Genomic DNA, 25,304 nt, shown 5'->3' with positions numbered 1-25,304 from the left:
TAATAAGTTTATATTTTAAAAGTTGTACCTTCCACAAAAACTGTAATTTTTCCCAAAGTTCCTCTTTTCCATTGAGTTTATTCTCAGGCTTTGAGATTATGTAGTCTAAATATATCTTGTTTAACTCAGAAACATCAATTTTGCCTTAATATAAAAGAGAAACAACATGTTTTAAAATAATATTTAAAACTTAATCTCAGGGCTGGGAGAGAGCATGCTTAAATGTGCAAGGCCCTGGGTTTGATTCCCAACACCACAAATGAATAAATAAATAAAATTTCATCTCGGAGATATTTTACATCTTCATTAGCCAGGCACGATTTTTATTACAAAGCTTAGGAATCATATAGTTTGTCATAGATAATAAATTCTAAAGAAAACAGTCTAAAGCTACAAAGAATGTAGTAATAGCTAAAAGCAAAGGAGCTAATGTATATCTAATTTAAAGAGCTAAAAGAAATGGTACTGTTAACTGAGCAATTACTACATTTTGAAGTATCTAGTAAATAAAAATTAAGTTGGGAAGGTAATATAATATGAACATTAGGAGCATATTTTAAGTACAAACAATGCTAGGCAAAATTTTAACTCTATCACTATCATGGTTGATTTCATGTGTCAATTTGATTGATTCATAGGATGCCAAGATTAAACACTATTTCTGGGTGACTATAACAGTATTGCAGGATGAGATTAGCATAAATATCAGTGTATTCAGTAAAGGAGACTGCCCTCCCAAGTGTTGGTTATCTTCCAATCCCTAGAAGTCCTAAAACACAACAAAAGGCAGAAGAAGGAGCCTGTTTGAGCTGGGACATCTTGTCTTCTCCTGTCCTCTGGGGTTTGTATCATTTTTAGGCCTTAAATTCAGTCCAAATTATACCACCAGCTTTCTTGGGTCTCCAGGTTGTAGAAAGAGCAAGGAACTTCTCAGTCTCTATAATCACATGAGACTATTTCTTACAATAAATCTTCTTTTTATATATATATATATATATATATATATATATATATATATTTTAGTTGTTGACAGACCTGTATTTTATTCATTTATTTTCATGTGGTGCCAAGAATCGAACCCAGTGCCTCACACATGCTAGGCAAGTGCTCTGCCATTGAGCCACAACCCCGGTCCCTAAATCTCCTTTTTATATAACTATCTAAAAATGACTCCTGTCAGGCTGGGGTGGTAACTCAATGGTAGAACACTTGACTAGCATGTGTGAGGCACTGGGTTTGATTCTCAGCACCACATATAAATAAATGAATAAAATAAAGGTCCATCAACATAAAAAAAATAATAATTAGAAAAAAATTACTCCTGTTTCTCAGGAGAATCCTGACTAATACACCCACTAACAAGCAAAGTGATTTTGGGAAAATTAGCTTACCTCTTTAAGTCTTATTTTCCTCAGCTATAAATGGGAATAAGATCACCTACCCAGAGGATTTTCTGAAAAGGGGTTAATTATATAAAGTACTTAACAGAGGTTCTACTACAATAAATTCTAGTATCATTTGTCATAACAGAGAGTTATGTGGCCATTAAACCAGTATGAATACAATCAGTATGATTTGGCATAGAATATATCTGCTTTAAATTATTTTACCATGAGATGTAAATGGCAGAATATCAATCAACACGATCTCGTCTGGGATTGCATGATTTGGAAGGTGTTTCTGCAGTTCTTTAAAGATGTAATCCTTCATTAAATCATCTTTAGACACTATGAAGAGAATTAATTTTTCCTCATTATACCATGTAACTGCACAAGATTCCACTTGCTGAAGTTCTTCAGCAACCTATAAGAAAGAATATTCCTATTTGCCAATGAAGACATTTAAAAATGAACTTCTTCAATGTTCAAATTTTGTCTGAAATCAGTAAAGCTGCCAGGCATAGTGGCATACATCTATAATCCCAGTAGCTTGGGAGGCTGAGGCAGGAGGATTACGTTCAAAGTCAACCTCAGCAACTTAGTGAAACTCTGTCTCAAAATTTAAAAATTTAAAAATTAAAAAGGGCTGGATGATGTGGCTCAGTGTTTCAGTGCTCTGGGTTCAACTGCTGATATAAAAAAGAAAGAAAGAAAGAAATACTGCTGAATTAAATTCTGGAATATCCTAGAGATCTTTTTTTTAAAAACTGTTTAGAACGATATTACAAGCATGCAGGGTTCTTAATATTTTTCAAAAATAATGTGTCCTAAAGCAAATACACCAAATTTACTTTCACAGATCTCAAAATCCATTCTGTCACTAATTTAAAAAATAATCACTGCCAGGCACAATGGCGCATGCCTATAATCTCATGACTTGGGAGGATGAAGCAAGAGGATCAAAAGTTTATCAGTCTCAGACTTCCCCAAGCAGCCCAGCCCCCTCCGGCGGGAAGCGCCTCTCTAGGCTAGCTTCTCGGGGCAGACCGCCCAGTGAAAGCCTTTCGACACAGAGCCAGCCACAAGTCCCCAAGCCAGCGGAGACCTCCAACCCGCAAGCAGCTTCTGGGACCAGGGCTGGGCAGCCAGAGACCTCTCCAGGCAGCCTTGCACCCCTCCAGCTGCAGGCTTTTTCCACGGGGCAATCCAAGATGGCGGACTAGAGGGTGACTGCATCTCCAGTTGCTCCAGAACCCAGGATTCAAGAAGGGGAGGCATTGAGAGACTCGGACTAAAATAGAACCACAGAGTGAGTCTCCCCCACCCAGTGAAACTCAGCTGGGCGGCAGGCCCGGATTCGAGCGGCTTATTAGAGTAGGACAGGGCAGATAGAGGCTCCCCCAGGCAGCTCTGAGCACTCTGGTGGTGGGCTCCTCCCACAGGGCCAGATTCTCCAGCCTCGTGGAGCAGGCCCCCCAGTGAGAGCCTTTCTGCACAGAAGCAGCGCAGCCAGCTCCGGCCCGCCCTCAGGTTGCTTCAGAGACCAGCACAGGGCGCCAGGGACTTCCCCAAGCAGCCCAGCCCCCTCCAGCAGGAAGCGCCTCTCTAGGCTAGCTTCTCGGGGCAGACTGCCCAGTGAAAGCCTGTCTACACAGAGCCAGCTACAAGTCCCCAAGCCAGTGGAGACCTCCGACCTGCAAGCAGCCTCTGGGACCAGGGCTGAGCAGCAAGAGACCTCTCCCGGTCTCTCTCCCTGGAACCAGTAGCGGGCTAGGGGCAGCGTTCTTCGGAAGCACTACATTATCAAGTTAATCCAAGACTTCAGGCTACTGAAGGCTGGTGGGTGATACACTGGAAATCCACAGGGACACTATAAGCCAATAGAGGAAATCTACAATATCACAGAGTCCCACTGACATCTGACCAATATGAGAAAACAAGGGAAGAAAATGTCCAAAACAAACCTAGACACTACATCAATAAAAACCAATGACAGCACAGAAGAAATGTCAGAAAGGGAGTTCAGAATGTACATAATTAAAACAATCAGGGAAGCAAACGAGGAGATGAAAGAACAAATGCAGGCATTAAATGAACGCACCAATCAACAGTTAAAAGAGCAAATATGGGAAGCAAAAGAGCATTTCAATAAAGAGTTAGAGATACTGAAAAAAAAACAAACAGAAATCCTTGAAATGAAGGAAACAATAAACCAAGTTAAAAACTCCATAGAAAGCATAACCAATAGGATAGATCACCTGGAAGACAGAACCTCAGATACTGAAGACAAAATATTTAATCTTGAAAACAAGGTTGACCAAACAGAAAAGATAGTAAGAAATCATGAACAGAATCTACAAGAATTATGGGATATCATGAAGAGGCCAAATTTAAGAATTATTGGGATTGAGGAAGGCTTAGAGAAACAAACCAAAGGAATAAACAATCTATTCAATGAAATAATATCAGAAAATTTCCCAAATCTGAAGAATGAAATGGAAATCCAAGTACAAGAGGCTTATAGGACTCCAAATATACAAAATTACAACAGATCTACACCAAGGCACATTATTATGAAAATACTTAACATACAAAATAAAGACAGAATTTTAAATGCCGCAGGAGAAAAGAATCAGATTACATTCAGGGGAAAACCAATAAGAATATCAGCAGATTTTTCAATCCAGACCCTAAAAGCTAGAAGGGCCTGGAACAACATTTACCAAGTCCTGAAACAAAATGGATGCCAACCAAGAATTTTATACCCAGCAAAACTTACTTTCAGATTTGACGATGAGATAAGATCCTTCCATGATAAACAAAAGCTAAAGGAATTTACAAAAAGAAAGCCAGCATTACAGAACATTCTCAGCAAAATATTCCATGAGGAAGAGATGAAAAACAACGATGTAAATCAGCAACGGGAGGAACTAGCCTAAAGGAATAGCCAAATAAAGGAGAAACCAAATCATGTCAAAAAACCAAAAATGAGTCAAATGACTGGGAATACAAATCATATCACAATAATAACCCTAAATGTTAATGGCCTGAACTCATCAATCAAAAGACATAACTGGAAGATTGGATTAAAAAGAAAAATCCAACAATATGCTGCCTGCAAGAGACTCATCTCATAGAGATACCCATAGACTAAAGGTGAAAGGATGGGAAAAAACATACCATGCACACGGACACAGCAAAAAAGCTGGAGTATCCATCCTCATTTCAGATAATGTGGACTTAAAGCCAAAACTAGTCAGAAGGGATAAAGAAGGACATTTACTGCTTAAGGGAAGCATAAATCAGCAAGACATAACAATCATAAATATCTATGCCCCGAACATTGGCTCATCCATGTACGTCAAACAAATCCTTCTCAATTCCAGAAATCAAACAGACCACAACACAATAGTACTAGGTGATTTTAACACACCTCTCTCACCGCTGGATAGATCGTCTAAACAAAAATTGAATAAAGAAACCATAAATCTCAATAACACAATCAACAATTTAGACTTAACCAACTTATATAGAATATACCATCCAACAAAGAACGAATACACTTTCTTCTCAGCAGCACATGGATCCTTCTCTAAAATAGACCATGTTTTATGCCACAAAGCTACTGTTAGCAAATACAAGAAGATAGAGATACTACCTTGTACTCAATCAGATCATAATGGATTGAAATTAGAAATAAATGAGACAATAAAAAACAGAATATTCTCCAATACTTGGAGATTAAATAATACACTATTATATGAAGAATGGATAACAGAAGACATCAGGAGGGAAATTAAAAAATTCTTAGAAGTAAATGAGAACAAAGACACATCAACATCATATCAAAATCTCTGGGACACTATGAAAGCAGTACTGAGAGGAAGATTTATTTCATGGGGCGCATTCAACAAAAGAAGTAGAAATCAACAAATAAACGACTTAACACTACAGCTCAAAGCCCTAGAAAAAGAAGAGCAGACCAACATCAAAAGTAGTAGAAGACAGGAAACAGTTAAAATGAGAGCCGAAATCAACGAAATTGAAACAAAAGAAACAATTGGAAAAATTAACAAAATAAATAGTTGGTTCTTTGAAAAAAATAAACAAAATTGATAGGCCCTTAGCCACAAAGAGAAAGAGGGAGAAAACTCAAATTACTAAAATTCGGAGTGAACAAAGAAATATCACAACAGACATGAGTGAAATACAAAACATAATTAGAAGCTATTTTGAAAATCTATACTCCAACAAAACAGAAAACCTCGAAGACATCAACAAGTTTCTAGAGACATATGAATTACCTAAACTGAACAAGGAGGACATACACAACTTAAATAAATCAATTTCAAGCAATGAAATGGAAGAGGTCATCAAAAGCCTACCAAAAAGAAAAGTCTGGGACCAGTTGGGTTCTCAGCCGAGTTCTACAAAACCTTTAAAGAAGAGCTCATTCCAATACTTCTCAAAGTATTCCATGAAAAAGAAGAGGAGGGAACCCTCCCAAACTCATTCTATGAAGCCAATATCACCCTGATACCTAAACCAGACAGAGACACATCGAGGAAAGAAAATTTCAGACCAATATCTTTAATGAACATCGACGCAAAAATTCTCAACAAAATTTTAGCAAATCACATACAAAAATATATTAAAGAGATAGTGCACCACAATCAAGTGGGTTTTATTCCAGGGATGCAAGGTTGGTTCAACATCTGGAAATCAATAAATGTCATTCACCATATCAACAGACTAAAAGTTAAGAATCACATGATTATTTCAATAGATGCAGAAAAAGCATTCGATAAAACATAGCATCCCTTCATGCTCAAAACACTAGAAAAAACTGGGGTAGTGGGATCATTCCTTAACATTGTGAAGGCCATCTACGCTAAGCCCATGGCCAATATCATTCTAAATGGTGAAAAACTGAAAGCATTCCCCCTAAAAACTGGAACAAGGCAGGGATGCCCTCTTTCACCACTTCTATTCAACATTGTTCTTGAGACTCTAGCCAGAGCAATTAGACAAACCAAAGAAATTAAAGGGATACGAATTGGAAAAGAGGAACTCAAACTATCCCTGTTCGCTGATGACATGATTATATATTTAGAGGAACCTGGAAATTCCACCAGAAAACTCTTAGAACTCATAAGTGAATTCAGTAAAGTAGCAGGTTACAAGATCAATGCCCATAAATCCAATGCATTTTTATACGTAAGTGATGAATCTTCAGAAAGAGAAATTAGGAAAACTACCCCATTCACAATAGCATCAAAAAATAAAATACTTGGGAATCAATCTCAGAAAAGAGGTGAAAGACCTCTACAATGAGAACTACAGAACACTAAAGAAAGAAACTAAAGAAAACCTTAGAAGATGGAAAGATCTCCCATGTTCATGGATAGGAAGAATTAATATTGTCAAAATGGCCATACTACCAAAAGTGCTATATAGATTCAATGCAATTCCAATTAAAATCCCAATGATGCACCTTACAGAAATAGAGCAAGCGATTATGAAATTCATCTGGAAGAATAAGAAACCCAGAATAGCTAAAACAATCCTCAGTAGAAAGAGCGAAGCAGCGGGTATCGCAATACCAGATCTTCAACTCTATTACAAAGCAATACTAACAAAAATGGCATGGTATTGGCACCAAAATAGACAGGTAGATCAATGGTACAGAATAGAGGACACGGACACAAACCCAAATAAATACAATTTTCTCATACTAAACAAAGCTGCCAAAAATATGCAATGGAGAAAAGATAGCCTCTTCAACAAATGGTGCTGGGAAAACTGGAAAACCATATGCAACAGAATGAAATTAAACCCCTATCTCTCACCCTGCACAAAACTCAACTCACAATGGATCAAGGACCTCGGAATCAGACCAGAGACCCTGCATCTTATAGTAAGAAAAAGTAGGTCCAAACCTTCAACTTGTTGGCTTAGGAGCAGACTTCCTTAACAGGACTCCCATAGCTCAAGAAATAAAAGCAAGAATCAACAACTGGGATAGATTCAAACTAAAAAGCTTTCTCTCAGCAAAGGAAACTATCAGTAATGTGAAGAGAGAGCCTACAGAGTGGGAGAATATCTTTGCCACTCATACTTCAGATAGAGCGCTAATTTCCAGAATCTATAAAGAACTCAAAAAACTCTACACCAAGAATACAAATAATCCAATCAACAAATGGGCCAAGGAAATGAACAGACACTTCACAGAAGAAGATCTACAAGCAATCAACAGATATATGAAAAAATGTTCAACATCTCTAGTAATAAGAGAAATGCAAATCAAAACTACACTAAGATTCCATCTCACCCCAATTAGAATGGCGATTATCAAGAACATAAGCAACAATAGGTGTTGGCGAGGATGTGGGGAATAAGGTACACTCATACATTGCTGGTGGGGTTGCAAATTAGTGCAGCCACTCTGGAAAGCAGTATGGAGATTCCTCAGAAAGCCTGGAATGGAACCACCATTTGACCCAGCTATCCCACTCCTTGGCCTATACCCAAAGGACTTAAAATCAGCATACTACAGAGATACAGCCACATCAATGTTCATAGCTGCTCAATTCACCATAGCCAGAGTGTGGAACGAACCTAGATGCCCTTCTGTTGATGAATGGATGAAGAAACTGTGGCATATATATACAATGGAATATTACTCCTACATGAAGAATGATAAAATTATGGCATTTGCAGGCAAATGGATGAAATTGGAGGATATCATGTTAAGTGAGATAAGCCAATCTCAAAAAACTAAAAGACGAATGATCTCGCTGATAAGCGGATAAGGACATATAATGGGGGGTAGGAGGGGTTAGCTTTAGAGCTGGGATTAGATTTAGGGTTAGGGATAAGGAGGGTGGTAAGAATGGAAGAAGAAAAGACTGTATAGAGGAAAAAGAGGGGTGGGAGGGGTGAGGGGAAGGGAAAAAATAACAGAATGAATCAAACAACATTGCCCTATGTAAATTTATGATTTTTAATTTAAAAAAATGGAAAAAAAAAAAAAAAGTTTATCAGTCTCAGAAACTTAGTGACACCCTGCCTCAAAATACAAAATAAAAAGGGTTGGGGCTATAGCTCAGTGGTAGAGTACCCCTGGGTTCAATCTCTAGTTCTAAAAAACCACAAATCTATTTATGCTGAGAATAAGAGGCATACTGAATTTTTATTGTAACTTATCACTAATACAAAAATCTTAGCTGGGTGCAGCAGCGCATGCCTGTAAACCCAGCAGCTCAGGAGGTTGAGGCAGGAGGATCTCAAGCTCAAAGCAACTCAGCAAAAGCAAGGCACTAAGCAACTCAGCAAGACCCTGTGTCTAAATAAAATACAAAAAAGGGCTGATGATGTGGCTCAGGGGTTGAGTGCCCCTGAGTTCAATCCCTGGTACTGCCCCACACACACAAAAAAATCTTAGACATAAATGATACTGATAAAAGAACTGGCATAGAAGATTGGTGCTAATCACTGCTAATGTCTACATATATTAGTAGATACTTAATATTTAAATAGGTATACCTGTTGCAGAAGCTGAATATTAAGACGTTTACCATGGCGTTTGATCTGACTGTCCCTCCTTCCCAAGAAAAATATCTCTCCATCTTTCACAGTCACAAAGTCTCCTGTAGCTCGCATTGTGCCAAGAGGTACTGTTATTTCATCGTCAACAAAACACACTCTGTTTTTGCCACCTTCCAAAGATATAAACACAGATACCATAAAAATGCACAGAACGTATATTAAAAAACCCTAAAATTAAATACGACTCTAATAGTTTAATTACTAACACTCAAAATTTGAACCATTTTTATTAAAGGGGGCCCACTTTTAAATGTCAGATAAAATTAGACATAACTTCAGTAGATAAACAAAGGGATAAAATAAAATTTATTTGTAAAAATGTGATTTTTAAAAATTCTATAATAATCATTAAATATAATTTTGTCATAACAGTCCAAGTTAGTTTCTAAATTACTTTTATTAGATATTAGACACTGTAGATGATATAATTATGGCAACATGAAATATTTCATGATTGAGAATGAGTTAAAAATTGTAACTGAAAAGCACACTAGACATTTAAAAAATCAAGAAAAAAAATAAACACATTAGTTGTTCTTCCTGAAAAAAAAAAAAATATTGCCAATCAACAAATGTAATACAACCTAAAAACACTTGGCCACTGCCTTCTTGAATTGTGAATCCATTTGTATCTCTGACTTCAATTACAGTTCCAAACAAAGGAAATCCCAGTTGTACAGGAAAATCACATCTGTGAAAAACAAACCCAAAGTAGATTTAAAATTTTACACTTGAATAGAATATTTCCCAGTGTATTTAAATCACTCTACACCAAATAAAGAAGAAAAGGAAGTATATTGTGATATAAGTCAAAGATTGACAAGAGGAAAAGGTAGGTGAAAAAGCTGTCACATACGTTGTTCATTATAATTGTTACAAAAAGTTCTGGCAAAATCTCAGCTCTAGTTACGATAAGGTTCTGGATTCCCAACTTAAAATACTGGATAAATAGTGATTCTAAAATTATTACTGCAGGGTCTATCAAAACACAATTAGCAGGGGCTAGGAATATAACTCAGGGGTAGAGCGTGTGCTTGGCACACTAGGCCCTGGGTTCAATCATAAGCACCAACCATCCCCACCCCCACCAAAAAAAAAAAAAGTCAAAAACACCACCAACAAAAACCCCATTCAGAGTACTAAAATCCAGAAAAATACAGTCTCCTCTCTAGAACAATTAAAATCCTTACTTCAACGTAGAGTTAAGAATCTTCTCTGGAATCCTATAAATGGTCGCCCAACTTGATACCTCTGTGATACCATAAACATTAAAAATCTGTGTTTTATTGCCTTCTCCTCTCCAGCTTTTGAGAACAGTCAATGATGGGAATGCTTCCCCACCAAGGGCTAACACCCGAAGAGAAGTATTGGATGATAAAACAGTTGACTTAATAAGCTGAGTTCCAAATCTTCTAAGCAATGTTGGCGTTGCCTGCAGATACATTAAAATAATTTCTTTCTTCTCACTTCTTGAGAAGGTAAACACTGTACTAATTAATTCACAGTTATGCATTTTAAGTTCACATGGATAAAATTAAGGCAATATTTATCAAATGGTAAATCATATTTAGAAAACTATTGATGCAAGCATTACCTTTTTAATGTGACTAGGGATTATGCCTTAAGAAAAACTTATGCAACAATATTAGTTGTTTCGTTGTACAGTTTTTTTTTTTTTTTTCTTTTTTGGTTGTAGGTGGATATAATATCTTTATTTTGTACTTCTGTGGTACTGAGGATCAAACCCAGGGTCTCACTTATGCTAAGCGAGCACTCTATCACTGAGCCACACTGTATAATGAGCCAAGCTCTCATTATACAGTTTATAAGAAATGATTTAAAGTTAAAAAGATTTAAAGTTAAAAAATATATCTACAAAATAATTTTATATTTCCTTTTACCCCTTTAGCTCTACAAAAAGTAAACAAAAGGGTTAAAAATATACCTGAGCAAAATGATATGAATAGATGTCTTTAACAGCTTTATTTGGGTACAACTGACATAAATTATTTTAAGTGTACAATTTAGTACAGAGTTTCATATATGTATACATTGGTGAAACTTTCACCACAATCCAAAGAATGAATATATTTGTCTTAGTTTACCCATGGACTGGGTAATTTATAAACAACAGAAATTTATTGCTCACAGTCCAGAAGGTGGGCAGTCCAAGATCCAGGTGCTGGCAGATTCAGTGTCTATGTGTCCTCATATGGTGGAAGATCAAAAAGCTCCCTCAAATCTCTTTCATAAGGGCATTCAGGAGGGCTCCACCCTTATCAACTAGTACCTCTCAAAGGTCCTACCTTTTAATACAACACAACAGGGACTAAATTTCTATATATAAATCCTGGGGAGACAAATATTCAAATTATAGTGTATACATTACCTTTAATATTACCTAAGTACCACTGTAACTCTTTTTCTTCAATTGGACATCTCCAGATAACTGCTGATCTACTTTCAGCCACAATAGATAATTACTATCATTATTATTTATCATTTTTCCTTTTTTTTTTTTTTTCAATTTTTTTGGTACTGGGAGTTGAACCAAGGGGGACTTAACCATTGATGCCAGTCCTTTTCATTTTTTAGTTTGAGACAGTTTTCTAAGTTGCTGAGGCACCAAAACAATGCTAAAAAGTGGTAAAAGCAAACATCTTTGTCTTGTTCTCAGTTTTAAGGTGAAAGCATTCAGAGTTTCATTAAGTATGATGTTAGCTGGAGCTCTGTGGGTGTGTGTGTGTTATTGGGAATTGAACCCAGGGCCTCTTACTTGCTAGGCATGTGCTCTACCACTGAGCTGTATACTCAGTCCTAGTTGTAGTTTTTTAATAACAGATGCCCTTCATGATTTGGGGGGCAGGTGGAGTATCCTTCTATTCAAAGTTTGTTGAAAGATTTTTTTTTTAAATATATTTTCTTTTGATAATTTTCTTTTAAATTTCTTTTCAATGGGTGTTAAATCTTGCCAAACATATTTTTCTGCATTTATTAAGATAAGTATGTACTTTTTTGTCTATTGTTCTTCATGTAATACATAACATCAATGGATTTTGGATAAGTCAAACATACGTTTCTGAGATAAATTCCACTTAGTCAAAATTTTAGAGGAAAAACACTGTCCAAAAAAAGTTCAAAATATCAAATTTTGCCTTTGGAGCAGAAATTTATCATCCTTCTCTATCTTATTGCACTAGACAATAAGATAAGGTGAAATCCTAACCCCCAAAGTAATAGAATTAGGAAGTGAAGCCTTTGGGAAGTGATCCGGTCACACAGGCAGAGCATTCATGAATAAAATATTTGCTTATAAAAGAGGCCCAAGAATGACTCAAACCTCATTACCCTATGTGAATGTATGATTACGCAAATGGTATGCTGTTACTCCACGTACAAACAGAAACAACATGTATCCCATTTGTTTACAATAAAAATAAATTGAAAAAAGAAAGAGGCCCAAGAGAGACCCCCACCCCTTCCATCATGTGAGGACACAGTGAAGAAAAGGATCCATGAATGAGCAAGCGGGCCTTCACTTGAAACTGAATCTGCTGGGAGCCTTGATCCTGGGTTGCCCAGACTCCCAAATTATGAGAAATAAATTTCTGTTATTTATAAGCTACCCAGTCTGTGGTGTTTTGTTATAATAATTCACACAGTCTGAGACACATACATACTAGGAACTGTGCTATACTATCTCATTTAATTTCCACTACCATATGAAATGGATATTTCTATTTATGGATTAAGCAATCTCACAGCAGCTAAACACTTAACTAAGATATCATGATATGTATGTAATTTTGTTCATTCTCTCTGTAACCATTTATAATGTAGTATCTTTAGGTTTGTGTACCACATACTTTACAAGTACACATTTGAAAAGAATTTTAGAAGATCAAACTTCAAAACTATGTTTTTAGAGGTTAATGTAAATGTATTGATGTAAAAATTTCAAAAATTTAAATGTCTACATCAATTATAATTATTATGTTAGCTTTCAATACACTTTCTTAACATCCCAACAGCATGTTCCAACAGAGATATCCCAACAGCATGTTCCAACAGATCTGAGTGAAATTCCTTTAGTATTATATAGTAGGCATATAATACATGATAAAATAATTTTCTTGACAGAATTAACTGATTTTTAAATTTTTAAATAAATAAGAGACATCATGAGGGAACAGCACTTGCCAATTAAACTAGATTACCATTAATCTACTACAAAGAACTAAAGCAATATAGTTTCCCTAAAACATTTAAAATATTAAATAATAAAAAACAAAACACTTCATTTGCTCCTAAAATGTACCTGCAGAACAGTCACTCTGTGATGGGAAAAGAGAACCTCAGCTAATTTTGATGAGAGCACTTTGACAGAAGGTGGTATGATAAGCAGAGAGGCACCACTTGATAGAGCCACAAACATTTCCACAACAGAAGGATCAAAGGTCAGAGGTGAAGCCAAAAACAAAACATCTTCTTGTGTGATGTCAAAAAGTATCCTAAGGCAAAAAAGCACATAGTCATAAGAATGTCTAACGTTTTGTAAAAAGACTCTAAATAAATATTTATGACTAAGTTTCTGAATGTTGCCAGATTTTATTCTTCTTTACAGTAACAAAAATAGTGCCATTAATTTTGGAAATACCTTTTATAAAAGCAATATCCATTTTTTTATTACATATATATTTTTGTTTTGTTTTGTTTTTTGTTTTTAAAATAGCATTTATTTTTTAAATGTTAATGTGTGGCATTACAGGAAAAATAAAAACACAAGCAAAGAACAAAGTCATCCAGTCACAAGCAGCTTAGTTGGACGTGTCCCTCCAGGTCATGCATATATATTACATATATTTTATCATCAGTTATGGTTTTCTTTTTTCTTTTTTCTTTTTTTTTTTTGATACAAAGGCTTGAACCCAGTGGCACTTAACCACTAATTCACATCCTGAGCAACTTTGAACTTGTGATCCTCCTGTCTCAGTCTTCCAAGCCTCTGGGATTATAGGTGTGCCCCATCACACCAGTTTATGATAATTTTGACACATTAACTTGGACAGACAGAACTACAGTTCCCAGAATTCCCTTTCTAGTATGCTTCTTCTTAAGAGTGAGAGCTGAAGAACACCAGGGTGGCAGCTGCCACTTGGTAGCACCCACCTCCTCCCAGTTATTCAATCAAACACTGATCTAGTCTTTTTTTTTTTTTTTGTATTGGCCATTGAGATACATCCGCCCGTTTTTTTTGGGGGGTGGGGTACAGGGATTGAACTCGGGGGTACTCGACCACTAAGCCACATCCCCAGCCCTTTTTTGTATTTTATTTAAGAGACAGGGTCTCACCACTGAGTTGCTTAGTGCCTGACTTTTGCTGAGGCTGGCTTTGAACTCACAATCCTCCTGCCTCAACCTCCCAAGTTGCTGGGATTACCAGTGTGAACCACATCACCCGGCCATGAGATACAACCCATTTTTCATTTTTTCATTTTTCATTTGGTCTCACTAAGTTGCTGAGGCTGATCTTGAACTTATTAATTCTCCTGCCCTAACCTTTCTGAGTCACTGGAATTACAGGTATGCACCTGGCCTAATCTAAAAATCTTTACTCAGCTGCTTTTAAGTCAATCAACTGGAAGATTATGCTTAATTGGCTGGATTTACTCAGTTGAGACCTTTATTAGAAGGGTTAGCCTTTTTCTGAAGAGCCCAGAGACACCAGCTGGGTCTGCAATTAACTTCCTTTCCACCTGAATTCTTTTCTGACTAGCCTGTGGATAATCTGATGCCCCTGGGGTTCCAGCCTGCTTGTAATCATCCTTTCCTGACTGCCTGCCTAGAGCCTTCAGACTCACTTTGCCAGCTCCAATTGTGTAGGCCAATTCCTTGTATTAACCCCGATATATCCTCCTGGATTTATTCTAGTAAAAATCTTATTCTGTCATAGTTTTTCAATAATGCTTAATAGAGACTCCCACTCCCTTTCCCCACTATCTGGCATTTTCCTCTGAGGATCTAAAATGAGAACAGAACAAGAATATGTGTACTTAGGATATCACAGAGCATGGAAAGTCAGGGTTGAACCTATGGCACACAAAACCCATCTAAAAGCAGAGATAACCTTAACCTCAAAAGATCGTCAAGCATGGTATAAAGATTTAAAAACTCTATGCTACACTTGTGTCTCAGATAATATAAAAACTCATTGACAATTAAGGTTACACTCAAACTTCAATTTCTAACAATTATTTTTCACAAATATTGCCTGGTTTTCTGGTTTAGGGGAAAGCAAACTATCTAACAGGCTTCTAATAAAGCTTAAACCCTGAAACATGGGCAATGTTAAACACTCACAGAAAATCTATCTGGGCATTAATTTCAAGAAAGCAGCTTAAGATGCTGTTTTAGTCAGTTTTTCCAATGCTGTAACCAAAAGACCTGACAGAACAAAGTACAGCAGGAAAAGTTTATTTGGGGCTCATGATTTCAGAGGTCTCAGGTTATAGACAGTTGACTCCATTCCTTGGGGCCTAAGGTGACAGAACATCATGGCAGAAGAGTGTCGTGGAGCAAAGCAGCTCAGAACTTCACACCAGGAAGCAGAGAGAGCACTCCACTCACCAAGAACAAAATATAGACCCTGAAGACACACTCCCCAATGACCCACCTCCTCCAACCAAACCCTTCCTGCCTACTGTTACCACCCAGTTAATTCCTATTAGGGGGGTTAATACACAGATTAAGACTCTCATAATCCTACCATTTACCTCTAAACTTTCTTGCATTATCTCACATATGACTTTTGTGGTACACCTTATATCTAAGTCACAATAGACGTATTCTGTTACCTGTTACAAGAAAACCTGAGGAAAAAAAAGAGATTTTAGAGGAAAGAGGAAAAGGTGGAATGGAAGGAATGTTTGAACTTACTATTTGTGATATTGCATTGGTTGTCTAATAAACTGCTTCTTAATTTTCCAACCACCATACAAAGCAGGTATGTTGTATGAAGACACTCAGAACCCTAAAGTTGGTATGTTATTTCTTTAAGCAGAAGACATTTGAGATTCAACAAATCAAGATGAAACCTTCTTGGAACTTCCCTTATCTGACTAAAAGCAGAAACTTCTGAGAAATGAGGCTGCAGTAAACCACCTCTTCAGAGTGACTTTTCTTCCCAGGAAGGCCAAGGAAAAGTCTATCATAAATCCCTCCCCCCAGAGGAAGTTCAATGACCATGAGGAAGACAGGAAGCCTACTGCAACTAATATACAGCAATCATCACAAACTTTCAATCTCCTGTTTGTTTTTCTGAAAACCTATTTCTATTTGTCTTTCCTTATTCTTCCAAGAGAAGTCTTTTCTTCCCATCTCTTTCTGCTACTAAAGACAAATTTTTATTTATCTAATTTTTATTATTTATTTACTAATTTTTATTTATCAAGCTACCTTATACACACATATAATTTCATGTCATTGTAAATTTTATATAACTTTTTTTTTTTTTTTTTTTTTGCAGTACCAGGAATTATTTCCTCTCCATTGCCTACACCCCTCTGGTTCACTCTTCCTCCTCTATTTCTTTCTTCACAAATTGAGAATCTCAACTTCAGCTATTTTTTATCTCTTAGCCACATCAATTAGCCAAATTCCAAAACAGCACCACAGAAGTGAATTTAATAAAATGCAACTCTTTTAATCATTTCCCATCATCTAATAGATTAAGTTCAAATTTCAAGTGGACATTTCCAGGCTCCTGCTCTCCCACTCTTTGCTCAGTCCTGCCCTGACACATTCTAACAGGACCCACCCCTTTCTCCCTCGCTTCTTCTGCTGGTACCTCTGCTAGGAACATCTTTCTTCTCTTCTTATTAATAATTAGAAAAACAAAGGCTTCTAAACATATCATTTTTTTCCTTTGATTGACCTGGATCAAAAAGCAAACTAGTTGGCAGAGAGCTGACATTCAGAGAGAAATGAAACAAAACAGATACAATTACTTAGTACTATCCATTTAGAAACAAGACTTACAAAGAACAAATATTTAAAAGTTATTTTCTTTTTAAAACACAAGTTCTAAGAAGAATTCACATAATAGAACTTACTGAAAATGCTGAATATTTGGTAGTATACATGCGTGAGGCACTCTGACGATTTTGGGGGTACCTGTAGTCCCTGATGTATGCAGAACATAGGCTAAGCAATGCTTTAGTCTCACATTCATGTGTTCTTTTTCTTCAATGCTGATCTCGGAGCTCATGCTGTTTTTTCTTTTATCTTTTGCATGTTTCTCTTTTCTATCATTTAACATCAAGTTCACCTCAGCATTTTTCCAGTGCAGTCTGAAGAGTACCAGGTCCTTATGTTCTACTGTGACTATATCATAATTCAATAAGGTTTCATGTAAAGATGTGAATTTCTATATTGGATAAAGGACAGAGTTTAAAATATTAAAATGTTAAAATGTATTTTTACATAGAAGTAACATGAAATATTCACTTACTCACTGAATGTGGCTTTTTAGGGTCGATGGGATATTCACTATATATCCAGGGATAAAAAGACAAGAGACATCAAGAGTCAAATGCTATACTTATTTTCAAACTCACCTTCAAAATAGACAAAAACATGCAACTGAAATGCAGTTTGGCAAATGTAATAAATGTGTTCTTGAAATACTAATGGAGACAGAGAAGGTTAGACTGAATTCTGCATGGGTGGTCACAAATTGCTCTATAGGTAACATCTGTGTTATAAGGTAACTATTCTCACTAGGAATGGTAGCATGACTGTAATCCCAGAGACATGGAAGGCTGAGGCAGAAGGATCACAAATTTAAGATTAGTCTCAGCAATTTAGCAAGACCCACAGCAACCTAGCCAAACCCTGCCTCAAAATTTAAAAAAATAATAATAAACGACTGGGAGCATAGCTCAACAGTATTAAAAAAAAAAAAAAAAAAAAAAAAAAAAAAAAAGCCCTGAGTTCAATCCTCTGTAACATAAAAAAATAAATAAATAAATAAAAATAAATAGTACCTTAAAGCTGGGTGCAATTGTACACACGTGAATCCTAAGCTACCCAGGAGGCTAAGGAGAACTACAAATGTGAAGCCAGCCTTGGCAACTCAGTGAGACCATGTCTCAAAATAATTTTTAGGACTGGAGATGTAACTCAGTGGTAAAGTACCTCTGGACTGATTCCCAGTAACTAACACACATACACACACACACACACACGAGAGACACAGAGAGAGAGAGACAGAGAGAGAGAGAGAGAAGCTTGATATTAACAATTCTCCTACCCAACCATCTCCTTTATAAAACTTTCACCAAGGTTAAAAAAAGTAAATATTACATCCCCATTTCAGTTTTGCTTATTTACCAATAATATAGGAATAACCAATTGAGGGAAAGAGAAAGCTTTGGCCAGATTCTGAAAAATGTTTATTTCAAAAATTTTCGAATATTAACCATATTAACACTTTAGATCTTTTTCTAAGCATCTTATTCTAGTACCTATGATTCTCTAGGAAGTCTCATTCATCTCAAGCTCTTGTTACTTCATATGTGTGTATGCATGGGCACACACATGTAAACATACACACACACAATGCATTTTGGTTACTCCCAAATATAAACTGGTTCATATAGGAAATAGGTAAAAACATGTAACATTCTTTGGTAGAACAATATCTTATAAATAAGAAATAATACAGTATGAGCTGCCTCACATTGGTGAATATATAATACTAATTCTTGCTCTTAAATCAATGTTCCTTAGCTATACCTTTGCTTGGCAGACGCTTAAAAATAAAAAATAACAAAGTTCGTTTCCCAGGAAGGTCTGGTCTATGTGCCAATCTATTTTTCAAAATGTTAAGCTTGATTATAATTCTTTAATGTTTTGACCAATGTACTTGCCATAAATGATCAAAGTTTCAAGTATTAAAAAAAATTTTTCAGTATAGGAAATACTTTGGAAACACAAAGAAAATTCAGAACAATGCACGGACACCATAAGATCAGAGGACACTTTCATGCCACAGAGTAGTGGTTCTTGCTAGGGTGGAAGGTGCCAAGGACATCTGGCAATGTGGCGAAGTTTGGACATTTTTGGTTGTCACAACTGGAAGGTGCTACTGGTACCTAGTGAGTGAAGGTCAGGAAATCTGCTGAACATTCAAAACGACATAGAAACTTCCCACAATAAACAATTACTCTACTCAAAATATCAACAAAGCTAAGCCTGAGAAACTATGTTATTATGGTTTGGATATAAGGTGTCCCCCAAAAGTTCCTCCTGCATTAATGCAGGGATGTTTAGATGTGAAATGATTAGATTACCTGAAATGTGACCTAATCAGGGGATCAATCCATTTGACTAACTGGGTGGTAACTGTAGGGTGATGGGGTGGAAGAGGTGGCTCACTGGGGGCATCCCTTGGGAATTATATCTTGTCCCCCAGCTCCTGCTTCTCTCTCTATGCTTTCCAGCTACCAGGCAGTGAGCAGTTTTCCTCCACTTCACCTTTGGCCATGTAGCTCTGCCTCACCTTGGGCCCAGAGAGACAGTCAGTCAACTAGGAACTGAACCTCTGAAACTGTGAGCTCAAAATAAACTTTTCCTCCTCTGAGTTGTTACTGACAGATATTTTGGTCACAGCAACTGAAAAGCTGACTGATTCACCATGCCAGAGTTAACACATTCAGAAATCAAGATGGGGGTGAAGGGAATTCTTAAATTCAAAGATAAATGTAACACAAAAAAGCAATTTAAACACCTAGACTTACATTAATCTGCTTTTTTTCAACAAGAATATACTTGAGATTACATTTTTTCATAAAATGTGTCGATAAAGATGGTGGTGAATCTGGATCAACAGGAGCATAAGCAGCAGGAACCTGGAGAATTCTAAAGAAACATGTACAGAGTCAGATAGAATGTCTACCAAATGTAACCCTCCGTTAAGCATGTCTACTGCTTTATGCATATTACTGTTTATCAAAAATTCCCAGTGTTTCTCATGGACAAATCTTTTGGTTATAAACATTGTTATTTTATCTTGCTCTTAACAAACATCCTGAGATGTTTATGATTCTACATTAAATTCTTACCATTTAATATAAAGAAATACAAGATTTTTAAAAAGCAAAGTATTACAGTGTAATATACTTGACTAATTGGCCACTACTAAAATACCAAAAGGCCTGCAAAATCTAATTTCTTCAACTGTCTATGCAGACTAGTATAATGAAGCTAAACATCCACACTCAACTTATTAGTATGCAGATTATGCATCCTACAAAAAATATACTTCACCTAAATTAGGACACCTTTAGAGGAAAAAAAAAAAAAACCCACCTTTAAATTTCTGTATATAGCAATATTATATGAACAAAGTCAAACATCATTTAATCATTTTAAGTAAAAATACTTAAGGTAAACTTGGAGGAACTAGATCTTTGCATATAGTAAATTCTCAAAAACCTTTGTTAATGACTGAGTAAATTCTGGAACATTTTTTACTTTACAATTATATAATTAATCTAGGACATATTATGAGATAAATACCAACTTTAATTTGTTGGCCACATTTATTTACTGCAGAGTCCTAAAACAGAAATCACTACAAGAGGATAAGATCCTAGAACAATTTGAATGATTAAACATTTTGTAAACATTTGTTTGCACAAGTTTTTGTTTTGTTTTTGTACTGGGGATTGAACCCAGGGCCTGGCACATGCTAGGCAAGCATTCTATCATTTAGTTACATCCCCAGTCCTTTTTGTTTGAGACTGACTGGTTTTGAATTTGTGATCCTCTGGCCTCAGACTCCTGAGTCACTAGTGAGATTACAGGTCAGCACCACTGTACCTGACTTCATATTCAATTTTAATAGACATTGTCCAATACTTTCACTCATTCACTGAAACTAACAGTAAACAAAACAGTAATGTGCAATATATTCTTATACTAAAAATTATAAATTAGCTTAGAGTAAGTTATTGCTAATTAATAGCAGTAAAAAATATTACCCTAAAATCCAAGAGGGTAGGTTTATTCCAGGTTGGCAGTAGAGACCAATTTCTCGAATTCCTTCAAAGTCACAGTGTAATAGCAGAAAATCTGATAATTCTGAAGCAGCATTAAGCACAGTCTTGTAGGTATGATAAACTGGAGGCTGGTTGTTGCACTCATCAAAACACACAGCTATTTTGTCCAAATAAAGGGAAGCAGCCTGATGTACCAATTCCTGAAGAGTCATTTCACTTAAGTTTATCCAAATATTCTTGGCAGAGGACTGTATATGTACACAGAAATGTTAGGGGGAGAGGGAGATTTGGGGAGAGGGAGATTTAGGGAGCTTAGTCCAGGGAGAGGAAAAACACAAAATAACTATCAAAATACATAACTGGAGCAGCTCTGAATTTATGAAATGTTTATGGTACCTTTATAACAACAAAGTTAAAAATTAACTTGATATAGCCAAACTAGCACTGGGTTAGAGCTTGAAAAAAAATGAAGGTCATGATATATACATAGATGAGAATGAAAAAGATAGATATATAGACTTCGTTCTCAACTGGCCACAATATAAAAAGGAAATATATTTGAAAATTAACCAGTAAGACCGAATTTAAAGCACCACACACTTATTTTTTCCATTTCCTTCAGTTACTGCTACAGATTGATCAAGCTGTATAACATGGTCAATATCCAACATAATGACTTATGTAAATAAAAGTCTGCTTCTAAATTCAAGTAGGAACTGAACCTAGGTAAAAGTAAAATCAATCTTTGATAGAAAAAAAAAAAAAGAAAAAACTTCATGCCATATGCACCCACTTTTAGAGCACTATGTATACAAATAGTGCTTACCATTACTTTTTATATTTTAGAGTAATTTTTACAATTGTTAAGAAGCAAGCTCTTTGGTCAATTTTACTTGATTTTTAACGAACAATAAATTTATTTAAAGACTCTAAAAAAGGTATTATAACTCAAAGTATTACAGCACAATAGCATAGTGTTTTCTGGGCTTCTCAATGCAGATTATGTAAAAAAATATGAAAAAGTATTTCATCAAAGAACAGAGAACCATGATAACAAAAAACACTCAACTTAGAGTTTCCTTGAAGGTAAAGGTGACTTTTCCCTCTGAACTCTATTTTCCATATTTCAAAGCAAACAAGATTTATCAAGTAGTTTATTTTCATTATTCAAGTTTTTTATTTCTTTATAGCTATTTGAACAAATTTCAAGCTGAGTTTCTTTTCTTTTTTGGTACCAGGTATTGAACCCAGGGACACTTAACCACTGAGCCACATACCCAGACCTTTTTTGTATTTTATTCAGAGACAGAGTCTCACCAAGTCACCTAAGGCCTTGCTAAGTTGCTGAGGCTAGCTTTGAACTAGCTATCCCCCTGCCTCAGCCTCCTGAGTTGCTGGGATTACAGGCACGTGCCACCCTGCCCAGTGTTCAAACTGATTTTCATTCGTGTCATTTAACTAAATTACTTTGACAAAATAAAAAAAAAATCAATAAAATGAACCAGTAACTGTTGAGACCTAAAAAATTTCAATGTTGTAATTTATAAAAGTGAAATTTTAAAACATAACTTTTGTACTTACAGTATTTTTAATAAGAACTTCTATAAGTAGTAGGTCTTTTGTGATGCATAAAATTTTTAATTAGAATTAAATATAAGAGCCAGAGCATGTGCTGCAATTACAGGGAATGTGTTTATTTTGCAACATAAAGTTAGTGCAAAGAGTGCCTTCTGCTATCCTCTTTTACACGATTACCAAATTGCCTACACTATATATCATTCTGAGGTATTACAAATATTTAGTCTATGCGCAAAAGATGCATTTTTCCACATGATAACAACCTGATTACAATACTAAACTCCTCACAATTATATCAAAGGGCAGGGTTATAAATAAATTCTTAAAAATTAAAATGCCATTTAAAAATATTTTTAGTTGTAAATGGACACAATAACTTTATTTATTTTTTTACTTGGTGCTGAGGATCAAGTCCAGTGCCTCACACATGCAAGGCAAGCACTTTACCACTGAGCCCCTAAAATGCCATTTTTATGACACATTATAACAACTCACCATAGGCACCAATACAGGAAGATGTCTTTCTATTGTTAATCTCCAGTGGCAAAATCCAGTGTTGTCTCAAGTTTTCATTTTTATTCACTGAATCGTAAATATATAATCTCTCCAATAAAGAATACTCTGCTTATTAGCTGTCCAGACATTTCTGGGTCCTTATAAGAAAAGCAATAACAAAAAATATGGTAAGTAGGTTTTATTCATAAAGGTATCAAGTTTAAGTTATTTGCTATTTTACTACTCTAAAGACTGTTATTTAGTCATCAGAGGTATTAAAAGTGTCAACTACAGCATGTGAAAAGCCCTGGGTTCAATCCCCAGCGCACCGCAAAACACAAGAGGAAAGAAAGTGTTAACAAATTCTATTGCTTTAAGGACTCTTACAATCACGTTTAGCAAAAACGTGCACTTTATAGCTTCCAAAACATTTCTTTCATTTATGCTCTGAAATCACATTAAGAGGTAACAGGCAAAGCAAGTTTCCATTTTTTTTTTTTTTTTTAATAGTTGGGGCGGCATTTTGGATTGAGCCCAGGGGCGCTTTACCACTGAGCTACACCCCCAACTCTTTTATGCTTTCAATTTTGAGATAGGTTCTTGCTAAATTGTTGAGACTGGCCTCAAACTTGCGATCCTCCTTCCTCAGCCTCCCGAGTCGCTGGGATTACAGGCGTAGTTTACTTCCATTCAATGAGGTGAATCGGTAGATCACACAGGTCACATTTAACTTGCACCTTACCAGTCCGCCAAACCCCACCAACTCAAGCCCTCGGTGAGGCAGTGGTTCTGAAGCTAAGCAAAGCTGTGCGGGGGTCGCCACCTTTCCCCTTCCTCTCACAGAACCCTGACCGACACCCTGCAGCGACTCACTGAAAGGATCTTCCAAAGACGTCAGACCCACCCGGAACTTTTCCCAAAAGCCCAAGGAGAACACCCCTCGCTGAGGAGTACCCAGCAGCCGTAAAGCTACACCGCCGTGCTTCTGGGATGACGTAAATGTTCCGTGTCGCTGGAATGACGTCACGCCGGCGACCCATTCGGAAGCTGTAGAGGAAACCAGCGCGAGTTCGTGGGTTGTTGCTAACGGTTCTCGGCCTCGGTGCTGAGTCGAGTTACGGTGGGTCTCGGACAGGGACTGCAAGGACTTTGGAGCTGATCTGTGTAAAATCTTACCTTTTACCACTTGCCAGGAAAACCCTGGACAAGAATCTTGAGTTTTGACCCGCTGTTTCTTCATTCATAAAGGGGGGCTAAAAATATCTCCTAAGGTTATGAAGAAGAAATCATTGTGAAATATGATAATGATTGCCTTCCATTCACTCGGCATTTTCTGAGAACTTTACCCAAGACTGGTGGGGACTATGCGGTGGCTAAACCTACAAGCAAAGCTCCTGTCATGATGAAACTGACGTTTTAAGAAATCTGCAACTTTTAATAGGGTCCGTAAAGAAAACAAAGCAGTTCTGAGATGGAGCGAATTTCCTAAGCCATGCCCCTGAATACAAGTGGCTGTTATAGTTGGAGACATGTAAATTATTACAATAAGGGTGAAGGACAGTAACTGTGGTATTTGTGAAGTAGAACTTCCACACTTCCTCATGCTGAAGACGGATGCCAAGGCAGCTTAAAGAAAGAGACATTCTTAGGCTGGCTAAGCACAGCCTAGCTAAATCTACGTGTGTATATATCGCCTAGCTTTTGTTTCTATAAGTTGGAACCCTTCTGTTACAATGGAGAAACGGTAGTTGCTTTAACTCGTTTTCATTAAACTGCATAAAATTCATTTTTTTCTTTTTACATCCTATGCTCACGTCTTAGGCCAGTGTGTAGCATAATCCTGATAGCCAGGATCCAGGCAGATTATCTGGCTTGGCTGCAGGTAACATTTGTTAAGTTATGGTGGGGTAGCAGGAGAGAATCAGGCTTCTGTTTTGGTTTTCTTCGTCAGGAGTTGGGGTGAGAGGGCAGCTCAGCACCTACAATACCTGATAATGCATAGGATGTGTCCTTAGTTGTTGGTGACAAGCAAATTGTGGCATGTGTTTTAATCCAAGCAAGAAAAACCTCTACACAACCAGATTCTTCCAGTGTATCACAGGCTTTTGCGACCTTTTATGGGGGGGAGGGGGAGTCCCTAAACACGTGCCTTGTCTTTGGGAATGACACCATAATCTACTCA

At 36.6% G+C, this 25,304-nt stretch overlaps 1 protein-coding gene across 11 annotated transcripts in view; it reads right to left on the bottom strand.

Moving 5' to 3' along the window:
• Positions 1-24,112, bottom strand: part of AASDH (aminoadipate-semialdehyde dehydrogenase) — a 35,579-nt gene extending 11,467 nt beyond the window's left edge. The window contains exons 1-11 of one of the 11 annotated variants that reach the window (XM_079153899.1): positions 23,996-24,112; positions 23,123-23,280; positions 21,032-21,297; positions 19,787-19,907; positions 17,099-17,412; positions 13,306-13,498; positions 10,178-10,419; positions 9,572-9,678; positions 8,925-9,097; positions 1,611-1,803; positions 29-144 (exon numbers count right to left, since the gene is read on the bottom strand). In XM_079153899.1, the coding sequence (XP_079010025.1) occupies positions 29-144; positions 1,611-1,803; positions 8,925-9,097; positions 9,572-9,678; positions 10,178-10,419; positions 13,306-13,498; positions 17,099-17,412; positions 19,787-19,907; positions 21,032-21,297; positions 23,123-23,125 (1,728 nt within the window). In that variant the 5' untranslated portion in view covers positions 23,126-23,280; positions 23,996-24,112. Of the gene's footprint in view, positions 1-28; positions 145-1,610; positions 1,804-8,924; positions 9,098-9,571; positions 9,679-10,177; positions 10,420-13,305; positions 13,499-17,098; positions 17,413-19,786; positions 19,908-21,031; positions 21,483-23,122 lie in introns of those variants that run through there. The other 10 variants (XM_079153900.1, XM_079153901.1, XM_079153896.1 and 7 more) reach the window with 10 other exon arrangements.
• Positions 24,113-25,304: the final 1,192 nt, after the last annotated feature.

Source organism: Sciurus vulgaris (genome assembly GCF_902686455.1).
Source record: "Sciurus vulgaris genome assembly, chromosome: 9".
In the NCBI taxonomy this organism is placed as follows: Eukaryota; Metazoa; Chordata; class Mammalia; order Rodentia; family Sciuridae; genus Sciurus; species Sciurus vulgaris.
The sequence above is the reverse complement of the archived record's forward strand: the minus strand, read 5'-3'. Positions and strand labels throughout refer to the sequence as shown.